Source organism: Amblyomma mixtum, chromosome 3 (genome assembly GCF_055824585.1).
Source record: "Amblyomma mixtum isolate Tamu chromosome 3, ASM5582458v1, whole genome shotgun sequence".
Classification (NCBI taxonomy): Eukaryota; Metazoa; Arthropoda; class Arachnida; order Ixodida; family Ixodidae; genus Amblyomma; species Amblyomma mixtum.
The window spans coordinates 220,350,190-220,366,814 of record NC_143014.1 but is presented as its reverse complement, the minus strand read 5'-3'; the positions used below and the strand labels follow the sequence as shown (position 1 = coordinate 220,366,814).

The 16,625-nt window shown below is 46.6% G+C and overlaps 1 protein-coding gene across 9 annotated transcripts in view; it reads left to right on the top strand.

Moving 5' to 3' along the window:
* The window catches only part of LOC149353744 (lysine-specific demethylase 8-like), a 46,769-nt gene extending 37,760 nt beyond the window's left edge, over positions 1-9,009 (top strand). For 7 of the 9 annotated variants that reach the window (XM_089582781.1, XM_089582779.1, XM_089582777.1 and 4 more), the window contains 2 exons: positions 3,550-3,642; positions 8,751-9,009. In XM_089582781.1, the coding sequence (XP_089438907.1) occupies positions 3,550-3,642; positions 8,751-8,915 (258 nt within the window). In that variant the 3' untranslated portion in view covers positions 8,916-9,009. Of the gene's footprint in view, positions 1-772; positions 861-1,106; positions 1,151-3,529; positions 3,643-8,750 lie in introns of all 9 variants that reach the window. The other 2 variants (XR_016291039.1, XM_089582780.1) reach the window with 2 other exon arrangements.
* The last annotated feature ends 7,616 nt before the right edge of the window (positions 9,010-16,625 follow it).

Genomic DNA, 16,625 nt, shown 5'->3' with positions numbered 1-16,625 from the left:
TGTGTAATGGGAAGATTTTAGTGTTAGCTGTGGGGAAAAAGTAACTGGTCTGAGGTGGCTTCAGACCACTTAGCCTCTCCTCTCTTTGCCCCTGCCTGAAGACAAGCTCCTAATATCTGCGCATTGTTGCTGAAATCGGCATGGTTTCCTTTTTCAGCAGCTGAGACAGCCACTTTTTTTTTTTTTTTTGCAACATCTAGCAGTTTTGCCTGTGGCCTTTGGGTAGCATAATTGGCGATGTTAATTATAGATATGGGGGTTGGTCTTTTCGGTTTCTAGTTTTTCTAAATGCGACGGACTTTTTTTCAATGTTTATTTCACAAAGCAACTTTTTTTTTCGACAATTATTATTTTATATTGCAAGTTTTTTTTTTTTTTTCAGTGAAATATGCGGTCTTTCCCCCTTTTTTTTTTCTTAGAACATGCAGCCCGTGTAGCAGTAGTTAACACACAAGTGCTTATGTAGCTGTCCTTGCAGAAGCAAGTCGACAATCATGTTGAAAAGTAAAAATGTCGCCGTTGATTGGTTGCGCCATAAGACAAAAACGTAAGTGGAAGTTTAGTTCTAAAAACTTTGTTTTTGTGACCTGGTCGTTGTCTTCATTGAATCAGGGGACTGTTCATCGTATGGTCTGTTTGCTGACGGTAGTGACGAAATATTTGCTGAACCATTATGGAAGCAGAACATGACACTTTCGTGCTGTTTATGCATGGTTTCAAATTGACGATTGTGTCTTACTGTTCCAAAAGTTGTCAATGTCCTTTCATGCAGTGGAAAAACCTTCTTAACCAAATGACAGCTGTGAGCCAGTGATATACCTGAGCAAATGGCGCTATGCTAGTCGACAGCTCTTGGCTAGCCGCCGCGGTGGCCCAGTGGTTATGGTGCTCGGCTGCTGACCCGAAAGACGCGGGTTCGATCCCGGCCGCGGCGGCTGGAATTTCTTTGGAGGAGAAATTCTAGAGGCCCGTGTACTGTGCGATGTCAGTGCACGTTAAAGAACCCCAGGTGGTCGAAATTTCCGGAGCCCTCCACTACGGCGTCTCTCATAGCCTTAGTCGCTTTGGGACGTTAAACCCCATAAACCAAACCAGCTCTTGGCTAGGAGGTAGAACCTCGTGATCTGCATTGACGTTTCTGAGTTCGCAGGTCAGTGCCTCAAAACTCACAACAACGGTGCTAAATCCCAAAGATACCAATCTCTAATTGCGTTTCTGGTTCGAGCGCTTTTTTCATTTTCTCCTGAAATCTACTGTAACTGGTACGGAATGGCCTGTTAGTTTTGACATGCATGTTAGAAATACAGACTTTTGTCGATGAAAACCAAATTTCAAATAATGTATTTGGTGTACTTTTTCGGTGTTTTTTTGGTTTAAGACAAGAAGTTCAACCTCAAGTTATAGAGGATATTTTTTTTTTTTTTTTTGCTACAGTGATGTGCAGAGTACACTTTTAGAATGTTGGCTCTTCTTAGCTCGTTCCTCAGCTGCAGCTCTCTGCAGCTGTCTGCAGTGCAGACCTTGGCAGTGCACCGGGACGTTGCTGTGGCCGGCTATGGCAGTGCGTGTTTGATACGAAAGCCGGCGATGCTCTGCGGAATGGTCATGATGCACAAGGCGACGCGTGTTGCAGTGCAGACACTTGAGCATCGGAGGGGAGCCTGGTAGTTTAGGCCTGAATAATGTAAAAAATTGTTTGCTCTCTGACCACGGCTAACGCTCAAACACTCCTGTTACACACTCGTAACCATCCTGTGAAATTTTTTTTCACACTGCAACTGCTTGGAAATGAGGCTTTCAACTTGTTAAGAAGTAAATAAATATGCTATTCACTGCATGTTTACAAGTGGCATTCAGAGGCTTGGATTGGGAACAGTTGGGGACAATAGTTAATGGAGAATACCTTAGTAATCTGCAATCTGCTGATGACACTGCCTTGCTAAGTCACTCGGGGGATGAATTGCAAAGCATGATCAATGAATTAGACAGGCAGAGCAGAATGGTGGGTCTAAAAATTAATATGCAGGAAACAATAATAATGTTCAGCAGTTTCGCAAGGGAACAGCAGTTTACAGTTGTTAGCGAGGCTGGAAGTGGTAAGGCGATATGTCTACTTAAGGCAGGTATTGACCGCAGAGATCACGGGAGGGAAATAACTATAAGAATGGGGTGGGGCGCTTTTAGCCGGTTCTCTGAGATTATGAATGGCAGTTTACCAATATCTCTCAAGAGAAAAGTATATAACAGCTGTATCTTACTGGTACTCACCTATGGGGCAGAAACGTGGAGGCTAACAAAGAGGGTTCAACTTAAATTGAAGGCCATGCAGTGAGCTGTGGAAAGGAAAATGATAGATGTAATGTTACAGACAGGAAGAGGGCAGAGTGGGTCAGGGAACAAGCATGGGTTAATTACATCCTAGTCGAAATCAAGAAGAGATGGGCTTGGGCAAGGCATGTAATGTGAAGGCAAGATAACCGATGGTCGTTGAGGGTAATGGAATAAGATACCAAGAGAAGGCAAATGTAGCGGGGGGCAGCAGAAAGTTAGGTGAGTGGATGAGATTAAGAATTTTGCGGCGATATGGTGGCCACAGCTGGCACAGGACAGGGTTAATTGGAGAGATGGGAGAGGCCTTTGTCTTTCAGTGGACGTAGTCAGGCTGATGATGATGATGATGAAATAAATGTTTGTGGTGAGTGTGAATGGACAGTCATTAGGAAATTTTATCCTTTTTATGAGCATTTGCAAAGAGTGCCAAATTGTATTAAGCATGGTAAAAGGGTGTTGCAAAGCAAGCTAGATTTTTAGTATATTAAGATTCACTATGAAACACAGCATCGTATTGTGCTTGCAGAATTATTAATTATTCAGCAAATAGTCGTGCATATTATGTTATATATTTTTTTGTTGCTTGGCTTCAGCTCATGGTATTAAAGAAGTATAGACACCTAATTTTGGTGGCATGTTTTCTTCTCTACAATGATGCGGAAGACATCATGTTCATGAATCACCATGTGGTATTCTCCTACGACCGCTAAGTATCTTATAATCTGATTTCTTTCTCGTGCTGTTTCGATTTCTGTTTCAACAGCTGAACGATGACTGTGATGCCAAAGTGTGGTTATAGGTCCTGTGAGGCATGAAAAAACAGCAATATAATCGCTGCTCCTACATTCGCTGTCATTCCTGCTCTTGAGGAAGGCTGGCTTCAGCACTGTAGTGAATTAAAACGATGAAGCAGCGATTATATCGCAGTTTTTCCATGCCTCACATGACGGATAACCACACTTTGACATCACAGCCATCGTTTGGTTGTTGGAACCGAAACCGAAATAGCATGACAGAAAAATTTGATTATAAATTATTTAGCGGTCGCAGAAGAATACCACACGGTAATCCATGTATAATAACACCTTATGCAACATTACAAAGAAGAAAACACGCACCCAAAAGTTAGGCATCTATGCTCCTTTAAGGATCATAAAAATGCAGAATATTGAGAATGGCAGTGGCACTCATTTTACAGCAAATTTCTCTTTGCTGCAGGTGTTTGGAGAGAAGTACATTCGGCTTTATGGGAAAGCACAGACTCCTTTTGTGTATCCTTATGAAGAGCAGCTGCTTGAAAACACAAGTCAGGCAAGTGATACAGTAATAGCAGCACCTCATATGCGATAACATACACTTATATACAGTAGCATCTCATTCATTTTAATTCGAAGCCTGTCAGGCCATGTGAAATATTAGAATTAAGCGACATTTCGGGTTATCTGAAAACGAAGCAAAATGGAAAAGGAGTGTGAAACGTTCAGCCATGTGCAGGACTACCATTGTCACTACCATTGCATTCAGCAGAGATGCGTTCAACATTTAATGATTAACTCTTCCTTTAGTGGGGGCTCATTTGGATGGACTCAACGTGGCCGCCATGCCTATGGCAGTTGCTAGAATATTTATCACACCGGTTTCGATGTACGCAGAACGTTGTCGCGTACCTCCCTTGATGAAACTCAGTTGCTCTGGCTAAGCTCTTCACCGTTCACCAGCGCTTTTATACTCTCGTTTTCGGGGTGCACTAGGGCGGTGGCCAAGGTTGGATTTGTCAGGTTAGTGGCACGGTGCAGATCTAAATTATATGCTCAGACAGGCAATTGTGATAGGAGCAACTTTGATTGGAGCAAGAAGAGAACGCACGGGATCCGTTCAGCCAATCGGGGCCTGGTGCAATGCATTTTGTATTGATGAGTTCAGTACGGTGCACGGCACCCTCGAAATAGAAACTCTCTATTTCGGCACCGGTGCGCCAGACATCACTGAGCATGTTGGCGGTCAAGAGGAGGTGAAACTGCAGTGGTTTGCTTTGGCCAGCATGACATCACAGTGCTGCACACTAAAGCAGTGTCATCACAGTGCGTGTGAAGGTGTGTGAAGCATTGAAGAGTCCAGTTGGGCGTTGTGTGGCTTAATATGGGCTAGTGTGCCGATTATACGAGGCTCGACGTTGTGTTAGCAGTTGAAATTGGGCATTCCCGCAAAGCATCCCAGATCTTTGAATTAACCGAGCTGCAACAAGCTGCTGGCTCAAATTTTCCGGTAAAATTTACATTAGAAATTATGGGACCTTAGTATCTAACTGTCCAAGGTTTCGAATTAATCAGTATCAAATTATTGAGGTTTTACTGTATTCAGTACAGTAAAAGCTAATTAATTCAAACCACAAGGGGACACCATCTCAGTTCGAATTAACCGAAGTTCGAACCAACAAAAGCAGTGAAGAAAAACATTACATGCGACCAGGAAGCAGCAGGGCATGGCATGGCAGTGGCCAGCACTTTTTGCTCTGAAGAGCGAATGTGGCAGAAGGCCTCCTCTTCGCCTTCTTCAAAACTGAAGAACAGGTGGGCGACACAGAGTCCAGCCATGACTTCTGCAGTGGAGGGCTGCATCAGTGTCTCGTCATCGTCACTGGCAGTGACAGGTTCTGTGTTCTTAACTTGGGAAATGATCTTGCCTGTGGATGCATCATAGACAACTGTGCTCGTATCCACATCGACGCAGTCTGCAAAGGAGATGTCTTTCAGAACGTCCGACATGAGAGCAGTGATGCTAGTGACGCAGTCTCTAAGCGTAGGTGGCTCGTCTGCTTGCTCCACTTGCGTGGTGATAGCAATTGGCTAATAGCCACTGTTACTTGCTCCCCAGCACGCACAAGCATTTGCAGCGGTCTCAAGAGGGTCATTTCGTGGTTTTGGCATAAAATAATTCTTTCCAACATGTGGCACCGATAAAATGTCTTCAAATCTTTTATAATCCTCTGGTCCATAGGTTGCAGCACTGGCGTTGTGTAGGCTGGAAGAAAGGCCAACTCAATGGCATTCATTTCAACTTCAGTTTTGTGTGCAGAGCAGTTATCGACTAAAAGAAGGACTTTTTGGCCACAGTGTTCAAACTTCTTGTCTACCTTCGTGAGCCACTGCTTAAACAACTTTACAGTCATCCAAGCCTTCCTGGTTCGCTGCGTAGTCTGCTGGGAAGGACCTGATGCTCTTGAAACAGCGAAGATTGCTTGACTTTCCTACCACAGTGGTAGCTTTTCACTTCCGGTCATGTTCGCCGTCACCGTTACTCGTTCTTTGCTTCTTTTACCCCCCGGACACTTGTCATCTTTGTATGTGATGGTTTTGACGGGCAGCAACTCGAAAAATACCGTATAAACGCGTGCAAGGGCCTCACCCGTGTACGGGCCACACCCTGTTTTCCTGAAGGGGAATATTAGAACAAAAAAAAAAAAAAGATCCGTGTAAGGGCCGCATCCAAACTTTCCTCGACCCACGCAGGAATAGCCTTTGAAATGTACACGCTGTGGTCTCCGTGATCAGCTCCAGCTGCGAGCAACGGTGCGCTTGATCGCAGAGGCCACACACGCGCCTTGCTGGTCTGGAGAGGAGTGCGTGCATGCACTACCACCGCTCCTTGAGCTCGACCGTGCACGCGCAGAGGAGTTTCCAGGTGCCGCCTACGGATGGTGCCCGAGGCTGCGAGTCATCATTATCATTGTTAACTTTTTCCTCCGCCGCGAGCTCCTGCTATCCATATTGGCATCGGTATCACCAACTGTGCCCGAGGCTGAGAGTCATCATTATCATTGTTAACTTTTTCCTCCGCCGCGAGCTCCTGCTATCCATATTGTCATCGGTATCACCAACTGGCTGTCAAAGGCACGGGATTTTTGGTTGTGGTTAGTTCACCGTAGTTGTGGCTGTCATGTGCTGCTGCTAAGCTTCGCACTTCGCCAAGCACCTTAATGGCTATACGGCTGGGAGTTCGCTCTCGAACAAGGCAAGCGTGCGGCAGGAAATTCGATGCGGCTGAGAAGTGCATCCAACGTTGGTGCAACCAAAAGGATGCATTGAGGAACACAAGCTGCAAAAAGCGCTCTTTCCGAGGCAAGCCGTGCAAGTTTCCTTAAATGGAAGATTAGCTGCCCTGCTATGTGTGATGGAAGTGCGGAACAACGGCTACACGTTGACAGTGGACATGCTGTGCGACTTCTTGTGGGATAAGCATCCACTAGAGCACAACACCATCTCAGTCGGAAGACTCAGCGAGTGACGATTGAACGTAGAATAAATGCCGCTTGTTCCCTGATCATTGTGTTTTTACTTAAAAAAAAATTTTTTTTTTAGAACATTGCGTGTATGGGCTGCAGCCCAAAAATTGGCCCTCAAATCTGGAAAAAAAGTGCGGCCCTTACACATGTTTATATGGTCAGCCTGTCTCATCCATATTAAAGATGTTCTGCAGAAAGTACTTCCGTAGGTAGCCTTGTAGGACCTCGGACCGCTAAACTTCGCATGTTTCTGAGTTAACGGCCTTTATCTTCCCTGATACCGCACGAAACACAAGGTCGTTTGACAGAGGAATTCAGAGAGGAATTGCGATAGCATTTTTCCTTCACTTGCCAATCTATTCCAATTATGATTCTGTCCTGATTCTCGTTCTGTTGTTATTCCATTAATATTTGTAATCGCTTGTTTCATTAATGTTTGCTGAGTCATCTTTAGTCCGGCGTCTCCCTCCTCTTTCCAACAAGTGGAGAGGGGAGAGTGGGCTGGCTGGCAGGTGCAGTCTTCAGGCTATGCCACTGCCGACGCCGGGCAGTTTTCGCCTTCATGACACTCTTAATGCTGTCGCATTAAAACACGGCCTACAATGAGCGTGCGAGTTCTGTGGGCCCTATCATGTTGATGACACTGCTGCCTGTAGGAGGGAGGTATGCCAGAGGAGGAGGAGGAGGAAGGGGGGAATCGAAGACTTCCGTTGTTTCCCGCATGTTTCCTGTTTTGGTCTGCCCAGCCGTCTGGAAAAAATCTCAAGTGGCTCTAGGCAGCAGAGTCTATGCGCACCAGCATTCTGCACTGGAATTGTGCGAAGTATAGCCTATTATAAAAAGACTGGCGCTTCAGACGAGAAAGAGGCGCCCTGCCTTTTATTTCTTGGTCCCTGTCTGAAGCATTACGGTACAAGCGGTACAAAGGTGTGTGGTTCGTTTTGCTAGCGCAGACTTGCTGTTTAATTCTATGAATGACGGAAAGGAACACAAAATGGTGCGTCACATAACAATTTTGAAGCCTGCACACATGGAGATAATGGTAGAAAAATTGCCCATCACTTATCTCCTGACATAGTGAATGTCAGCGCTATAGCTGGTTGTATATGACCTTACACCTTGTGCACCTCACTTCATTGAGCCACTTCACGAGTGCGAAATTCGGGGGTTATGAGGATCTTCGTGCTTGTGCGCCACGTTCAGGCCCGCACCTCAAGGTCTTGATTTCGCACTGCTCCCTGAAGCCGCACCTCAGGGGCTTGGTGTGCCACTCCTTTACCAGCAGCGTCACGTTCTTGCCTTCCACGCTTTTGAAGTGCTGGCGACGAATGCTCTTCATATATGGTCCCCACATGCAGTGCATTTTTGAGCACTTTTGCCCGCTTACGTGCCATGCCCGGGCACAGGCTGTGTTCCATATCGCTATTGGCAGAACAAACCTGCCATGTCTTTGCTTTGGGTATTCTGTTCTGCTCATAGCGCCGCTCACCATTCTGATTAGCCGTAGGCTTCTGTGGTGTGTGGATGATTCGCCTTGACATCTCCTTCTTTTGCTCCGCAATTTTGTCGCACTGTATTTGTGTGCATGCAGAATGAGTCAGTGAGTGTGGTGCGACTGGCGTGACATGGATGAAACACAGTGCATATGCAGCTTCAAGAATCACACAGGAATGTCATAGTCATCAGCTAGGTTACATTCATAGCTGTTCACAGGGTTCTTCCATTGACCTCTTACCTGTCCTGTGCCAGCCTTGACCACCATGCCCAAACAGCTTTCCCAATCTCATCTCCCCATCTGACTCTCTGCTGCCTCTGAGCTACCTTTCCCTTGGCTTAGCATCCACTCCCTTCTCCGAACAGGCCACAGGTTATTGGTTCTTGCATTACATGTCCTGCCCAAGTCTGTTTGGTTGTCATGTTTATGCCATGGTATCATTAACTGGATGTTCTTCTCTGATCTATGTTACTCGCTTTCTTTTTCTTAATATTTCCCTTTAATATTAATAGAGGATGCAGGTTTTGTTTTATGAAGAAGAGGGCTGATAATTGTTGTGTACTAATGCAGGCTCCACCGCCAAATTGAGATGTAAAGTTTGTGCCATGCTGTGTACTTACTTAGTGTTGGGATTTCTTACAGGTGGATGTTGAAGATCCGGATTTTGATAAATTCCCATTATTTGAAAAAGCAGAATACACGGAGTGTGTGCTGAAAGCCGGTGAAATGCTATTTATTCCGCCAAAATGTTGGCACTTTGTACGATCTCTCTCACCAAGCCTTTCGATAAGCTTCTGGTGGGAATAATACAACATATTATTGTCCTGGAACTCTGCATGTGCACATGTGTGCCTTTTGTTAATGCCATTGTTGAACACTGTAATAAAGACACGCAACAGCAGTGTGTATGGCTTGTACCTTTATACAGAGCACTGGCAGTGTAATTAGACAATGCTACCCAAGGATTGTGACCAGTATTAAAAGTTGTGCAGAGTACATGGAAAAGAAGGAGCTTCAGGATGGAACAACCGTGCAGTGTGACTGCTGTGCACACCCTCTCTACTTGGAAGTGCTCTGTAGTGTTCCAGTGCACGGAGTGCAGTGATTTTCATGAAACCAGAGCCGCAAACTATACTCCATCTCTCCAGTAGTTTGCAGCAATGTGCGATCTACAGCTGCCTAGTCCAATTAGGGCTGCAGGAACTCAACAAACAGTCAACAAATAAGGCCGGTCACGTGTTTTATGTCATTTCTGTAGAAATGTCGTTGCTTTAAAAACGAAGGTATTGTTCTGTTGTCAATATATGACAGTCATCCAATTTTTTTTGTGTGTGTTAGAAAATATTTAGGGATCTAAGAAGTACCTTATCTTGTTCTTGACAAAATTTCAGTTTAGAAACCACCTGGAAAGCAGCTGTTCGCAAAGTAGTTTGGAAATGATAGTTTTTCAACGTTTAATTTTTTTTTCAGAAAAAATTGCAAACTGAGAAAAATAGGTTCAAAGATTTCAGTACATATTATTTAATTCTATGGCCAAAAATAAATACCACAATTAAGGAGCCCTGCTGCACTGGTCGGGCTCTCTTCCAACAACACATTGTTCTGTGGCAACTGCTTCAAGTTTTCTCTTTTTTTCAGCTTTAGAGCTGTCTAGTGCACTCGTCTACACTAGAGAAATGTTTGCTTGGCTGCTCGTTTGGTTGGAAAGATAAACAAATAACCAGTGTCAAACAGCCAAAACGAGGACCGTAGCACTGCGGAGGTGTGCTGTGAAGTGGTGTACCACCATTCACAAACATGGCATCCGCCAAATCGCTTGTGTCTTCTGCAAGCCTTCTGTTGAAAGTGCCTTGTTTCCCTAAGCAAGTGAAGGAGTTAGCCTTGAAAGTCCTTGAATCACTTTGCATCGGAAAAAAAAAATAGACCACTTGCTGAGAAAAAGCAGCTGACTACTGGTACTCCTTCCTCCCCAGAGATGGAGCCACCAGTTGGCGAATATAGACTCAGAGGAGCACATTTATGGAACGCGTGCCACCCTGAATGGCTCTGGTCGCCGTAGTACTTACAGTGTCGTGCGTTGAACAGCGTTGTTTGCTCCTCAGAAATAATGACAGCAGCGCAAAAAAGGGGGCAGCGGATGGAGAGTAGACAAGGGCGAGCGCTGAACTTCCAACAGCTTTTATTGTGAGTGATTCGCAAATATATACATGCTGTCCAAGCCAGGGGTTATCATCTGCACATGGGCAATAATGCCACCTCTTTGAGAGGGTGATATGCAAGCCATGCTGATGCAGCCTTCCCCAAGTCTAGAAATCCGTTCACATTTTATAATTACCCGTCCGACTTGTATTTTGCTCTTTTTAATAACGGCAGTGTTTTCTAATTTGGGTGAACAGCCCTTGATGGCCTTAGTTGCCTATGTGACATAAAACTTAACCAACACAACACAACATTATTTTTCTTCACGCGCATTTTTTTACGTTCTTTATGTGCTCCCTTAAAAAGAAAAGATTTTGAAGGTTTTCTGGCAAGTCATTGCCTGACATGCAAGACTTCATCTGACCTACAGGCCTTTTCACTGTTTACAGCTTGATTGAGTGCGCGTGCATGTTGGGCTGTGATGCACATGTGCAGTAAAACACATTATGAAATCCGCCAATCAGAACGCGGCTGGCACAGCCCTGTAGAAATATGGCTGCGACCAAAAAGGCAAATGTGGAAAGCTCTGTAAAACACTTCCGTTGTTAAAGAGAGCAAACCGTGTCACACGGGAAACCGTAGAATTTGAACGGCATGGCCTCCATCACACTCTCAAACAGAAAGCTGGCATATTTGCACATGAGCAGACTATTACCCCTGCTCAAGATGAACTGCTGGGCCAGTTGGTAGTACATACTTCAGTTCCCCACAGCACACATGAGACACGGATGGAAAGAATTTTGCTCAAGGCGAACTGCTGGGTTATTTGGTTGCACATGCTTCAATTCCCCACAACATACACAAAAGGCACGTACGGAAAGTGCTTTTTGGTGTGTTTCTGTCGGTGTTTTTTGTGTGCGATGTGGGGAATTAAAGCGTGGATAACCACTGGCTTAGACAGCATGCATATATTTGCGAATCGTTCACAATAAAAGTAGTTGGAAAATTTGCACCCGTCCTTGTCTGCTCTCCGTTTGCTGCCTCCTTTTTTGTGCAGCTATCATTATTCCTAAGTATGTACATGGTCGTCTACTTCTACCTTGGAACACTGCTCTTGTGTGGCCTCTCGCGGGCGTCTGGTGAACTAGCGTGCAAGCGCAGTGACAGCTGTAGGTGGGGCCTCCGCTGCGTCGTCTGCTTAAGCGTGTTGGCTCCGCCAAGGCGCGCTTGCTTTGCGTTAAAGATAACTTTGCTCTTGCTATGTGCACGAGAATCGAGAGTCCGGCATGATTCCCGAGAGGCGCAGCAACTGCGCTTGGTTCTGTGCAACACGTGGTATATCGGTGGCAGTTGCTTCTCGTTTTCTTTTTTTTTTCATGCGATCACAAAAGTAAAGGCAGTCACTGGCAAAACTTGCTCGATGCATGAGCCAAGTCTCCAAGCTGTGGTAACACTTCCACAACTTAATTGCTCAGCTGCTTCGTGCCGAGCAATCAGAATATGCCCACGATTTGCACTATTGCTTTCATCAGCTAAGTTGGGCGCCGCAAAGTCAGCGGTGAATTCATGGTGCGGCCTAACTTTAGAACAGAAAGCTGGGCGAGTTGGTTGTTATCCATTTTTTAGCAGCGCAAAAAAGACGACAACGTTTGCACACACAACAACGCGAGCGCTGACTTTCAACTTAAGATTTATTATCACAAACGACATTTGTACATAATCCCGCCAAAAGACACACAAAAACCTACTTATCCTATCTTAATCTTCCGGCAACGACTTCTCAAGAAAGGCAAATTCACGGTTAATCAATGATCAATGTGGTTAATCAAGCAAAACCATCAGACAGGTCCTCATGAGCATGTTTTCAATCTGGCCGGGGGGAGAACAATTACCACCTTCTCTTTTTCATTCCTTCCTTGAAACTACCAAAGCCCTTGCTCTTTTGGCAAACTGTAGCAGGTATAACTAAACCAAAAGGTCAGGTCAAGCAAAAAACAGAATTTGTGAAATAAATTTTTGCTAACAGCCTGCACCTATACAAGAAATCATGAAGTGAAAGAAAAACAGTGTCAGCTATGAAGAGTGCTTACCAAAACTTCAGAAGTTGAGCAGGCCAGGAAGTTCTCTGAAAACCACTGTTGAACAGCCTGCACCTAAAAAGAAATGTGCAGAGTGAATTCATCCATGACACCAGCTGTGCACACTGCAATGGCTTATCAAAAAATTCAAGGAGGCCTTCCTGATAAGGGGTCACTTCCTTACATCGTCGAACAGCCAGCACACACACAGCAGTACCACTGAGTAGACTTCCTCAGTGTTGTAGCTGTCAATTGTAATGAAACAAAAGCTTGGCAAGTCCAACATGTCCATGCAGTAATGCATCCGGATTTTCACGGTTCTCTCAGCTCCTTTATTTTTAGAGCGCAGCTCTTTGGCGTCCGTTCCTGGGTTTCGCGTCGTCGTCGGCGTTGTCGTCGGCCTCGTAACCAGCTCCGCCCCCCTTTCATCCCCCCAGCGCTAGCAGCGACCGACTGATACCGCTGGATGCCGCTGACGCCGCTAGAGAGTCAAGATAACGTGACTGCATAGAACACCGTCGCCGCCATGCAGAAAGAGGAGGAAAGGGTCCCCCCCCCCCTGTTCTTGTGTGGCGGATAGGGTGCTCTTCAGTTGCCGACGCGCCGGTTATTTCACGTAGGCCCCGGCACGTCGACGAATACGTGACCACCTTCCCACGGCTAGACCTGGTTCTTAGCGCTGTGGAAGCGAGGGTATCATATTGTTTGTGTCGTCATCGGCGGCGTTGTCCCTGAAACCAACTCCGCAGCTGGGGTTGGCTCACTATCGAAAAGGTGAAACAGCTTATTTGCTGCGCTCAAATTTCGCATTAGGAAGTAACGTAATCGTCGGTAATTTTTTCTCTGGGTTCATAACCAACTGCAGATCTAAAGCAAAACACAACACTTCCAAATCTTTAGCAACGAGGCATATACAAGTGCAAACAGCAAATGAAATAGCTCAGGGTAGCCCTGCTCAAATAAACAGAAATCAGGCAACCATAGTTAACTGAACGTATTCTTCCATAATAGACCCAGCATACCGTGTTATTGTTACGGGTACCGGAGTACCGGGAGCCCGCGCGCAGCCAATGCGCATGCGCAAATCGCCTTGACGGCGCCACGTAGCCGCGAGTAGCGCGTGCACCTGCAGCATCGGGGCCAATCAGCGCGTGCTCAGCAGCGGTGGGCGGGCTCCCGGCACTCCGGTAGCGGTATACGGCAACACGGTACCTAAAGGTGTTTATTTTCATCAAGACACCTTTAGCATACCGTGTACCGTGTTAGCGTCCCCGGTACCGGAGTACCGGGAGCCTGCGCGCAGCCAATGCGCATGCGCAAATTGCCTTGACGGAGCCAGATGGCGCCACATACCCGGCAGCTGTGCTCGCGCCCGTAGCTTCGGAGCCAATCAGCGCGTACTCACCGCCGGTGGGCGGGCTTCCGGTACTCCGGTAATGGTAGCGGTAACACTGTATTAGACACCTTTAGCATACCGTGTTACCGTTACCGCTACCGGAGTACCGGGAGCCCGCCCACCGCCGCTGAGCACGCGCTGATTGGCCCCGATGCTGCTGGTGCGCGCGCAGCTCGTGGGTACGTGGTGCCATCTGGCGCTGTCAAAGCGATTTGCGCATGCGCATTGGCTGCGCGCATGCTCCCGGTACTCCGGTACGGGTAACGATAACACGGTATGCTAAAGGTGTCTATTAGACACCTTTAGCATACCGTGTACCGTGTTAGCGTTACCGGAGTACCGGGAGCCCGCCCACCACTACTGAGCGCGCGCTGATTGGTCCCGATGCTGCTGGCGCGCGCGTAGCTGCTGGGCACGTGGCGCCATCTGGCGCCGTCAAGCCGATTTGCACATGCGCATTGGCTGCGCGCGGGCTCCCGGTACTCCGGCACCGGTAGCCCGGTACACGGTATGCTAAAGGTGTCTATTGTCTAATACCTGGAACAAAACACGCCACCGACAATATATTGCTTCAGTTCTTGGTTTGCTTGGCTTGTGCATGCGGTCACTGAATTTCATGAAACCAATAAAATTTCTGCTACTTGTACATTGTAAATTGCGGGGTTTAACGTCCAGAAGCGACATATGGGCAACAAGGGACGTCGTAGTGGAGGGCTCCGGATTAGTTTGGACTAGGAGTTCTTTAACGTGCGCTTACTTAAGGTGCACTGAAGAGGAATCTGAACTCGTCTTTTAGCCGCGGGAACTCGATCTACACGTTCCCAGCATTCTTAGAAACTTGTTATTGCCCTGTGCGGCCGATTTCCCTAATTTAAATCGGATTAACGTTCGGCTCCCGCTTTTTTTTTCGAATTCCCCCGCAGATGGCGGGAGGAGTCAACCAACGCGTGGAGTGCCTTTCAGGCAGTCGCGTGGCGGCTTCGCTTTCGCTTTTTTTTTGGGGGGGGGGGGAGGGGGGGGAGGGGTTATGTGAATAAATAATCCAGCCAGACATAGCTACAAATTAGGCCCACGGAAATAAAAATACGCGTGGACTCTTTGCTTTCGCCGATCACGACGAATCACTCCGCCAAGCTGCCACGGGACTGGTTAAAAGGTTGGTTGACTCCTCCCACCGTCTGCGGGGAATTAAAAAAAAAAGGCGGGAGTCGGGACGTTTAATCGAAAATCGGCCGCACAGGGCAATGATTCGAAGTTTCTAAGAACGCTCGGAACGTGTAGATCGAACTCCAGCGGTAAAAATACGAGTTCAGATTCCTCTTCAGTGCACCTTTAACGCAGCACTCGGGCGTTTTTATATTTCAGCTTTAACCACATGTGACCGCCGTGGCCGGCGTCAAATAACTTACGATCTTGGGATCGGCAGCTGAACGCAAAGCGACACAGCCACCACGACGGGTTTTATGATGACTTCATGATAACAGATACTGCACATTCTATTCCGCTATTATAAGCATAACCAAAGCCTTCTTAACACAAGTGTCACTGGTAGTAATCAAATTAACTTGAATTCGAACACTCGCGAGGACACTACCACGGCCGCTTGATGCAAAGCGCACAGCGAGACACTGCAGAGTTGTTGGCAACAATAAAATCCTATTAGGATGCAGTCGAGCAGACTTTAATGTGTAGAAAAAATCTGCGCCTTTTCTACTTGTATTTAAACAAAGCTTGGTCGCTTTGAAGCTATGTCACAAATAATGACAGCTGCCGCGGTGGCTCAGTGGTTATGGCGCTCGGCTGCTGACCCGAAAGACGCGGGTTCGATCCCGGCTGCGGCGGTCGAATTTCGATGGAGGCGAAAGTCTAGAGGCCCGTGTAATGTGCGATGTCAGTTCACGTTAAATAACCCCAGGTGGTCGAAATTTCCGGAGCCCTTCACTACGGCGTCCCTCATAGCCTGAGTCGCCTTGGGACGTTAAACCCCATAAACGAAACCAACAAATGATGACGCTCGATTTTTCTAGGGTTCCAACTGATGGACCAGTTTCGTAAGAAAGCAGCTCGTAGAGGATGTTAAATATGCGAGAGCAAGATAGCGGTACCCACTTAACGAAAGCTCGAACGCTTGGAAGCGCCCTGTTTTCCTACTTCGAAAGTTACACTTTGGGGTGAAAACACCGGCTGACACAGCTTTGTGATTTGCAAACCAAACGAGCCACACACTAGCCAACGGTTGAATCAGGCGCATTGGCGGCTTAGCCGCAGTAAGGTTGATGCTCTCAACACAGAGGAGAAATGGAAGGCGACTTACCTTTGCGGAAAGGAGGTGCACATTTTTAGCACAGTCCTGGTAGTAAAAGACAGCGCGGGAAAACTGCAAACAGCAGTGTGAAACGCTTAGAAGAGCGAGAAAAAGAAGACAGAATAGTTGTGAGCTGCAACGCCAAATGGCCAGAAGTAGTACATTCCAGAAATGCAAAAGAGATGAAGCAACAGCGTAAAAACAATAAAAAAATTTCACCTCATGCTTTTATGTAATGCTAAGCACTTAAAACTTCTTAAAAGAATTATTTTTGCTTGAAATGGTTAAATTCACGTGGACAGACTATTAGACTAGTAGTAGCGTGATTTCGGACTGCATACGACAAAACGCGCTGCCAGAGTTTGAGCACAAAGCGCGGTTCTTGCACCGGTGCGCCTGCTCTGCAAAAAGTCAAGTGCAAGTACCGATGTAGTGCACAGTCATCTAATAGTTTATGTGCCGTACTTGCTTGTTCATTCACTGGTTGGAAAATTGGAGGGGACACTCAAGCCCCGCCTTGAGGGTATGACGCGATAGCGTAATGGGTTAATTCCTACATATGCAGAAGGTAATTTTCTCTATATTCATAGATCCCTGGG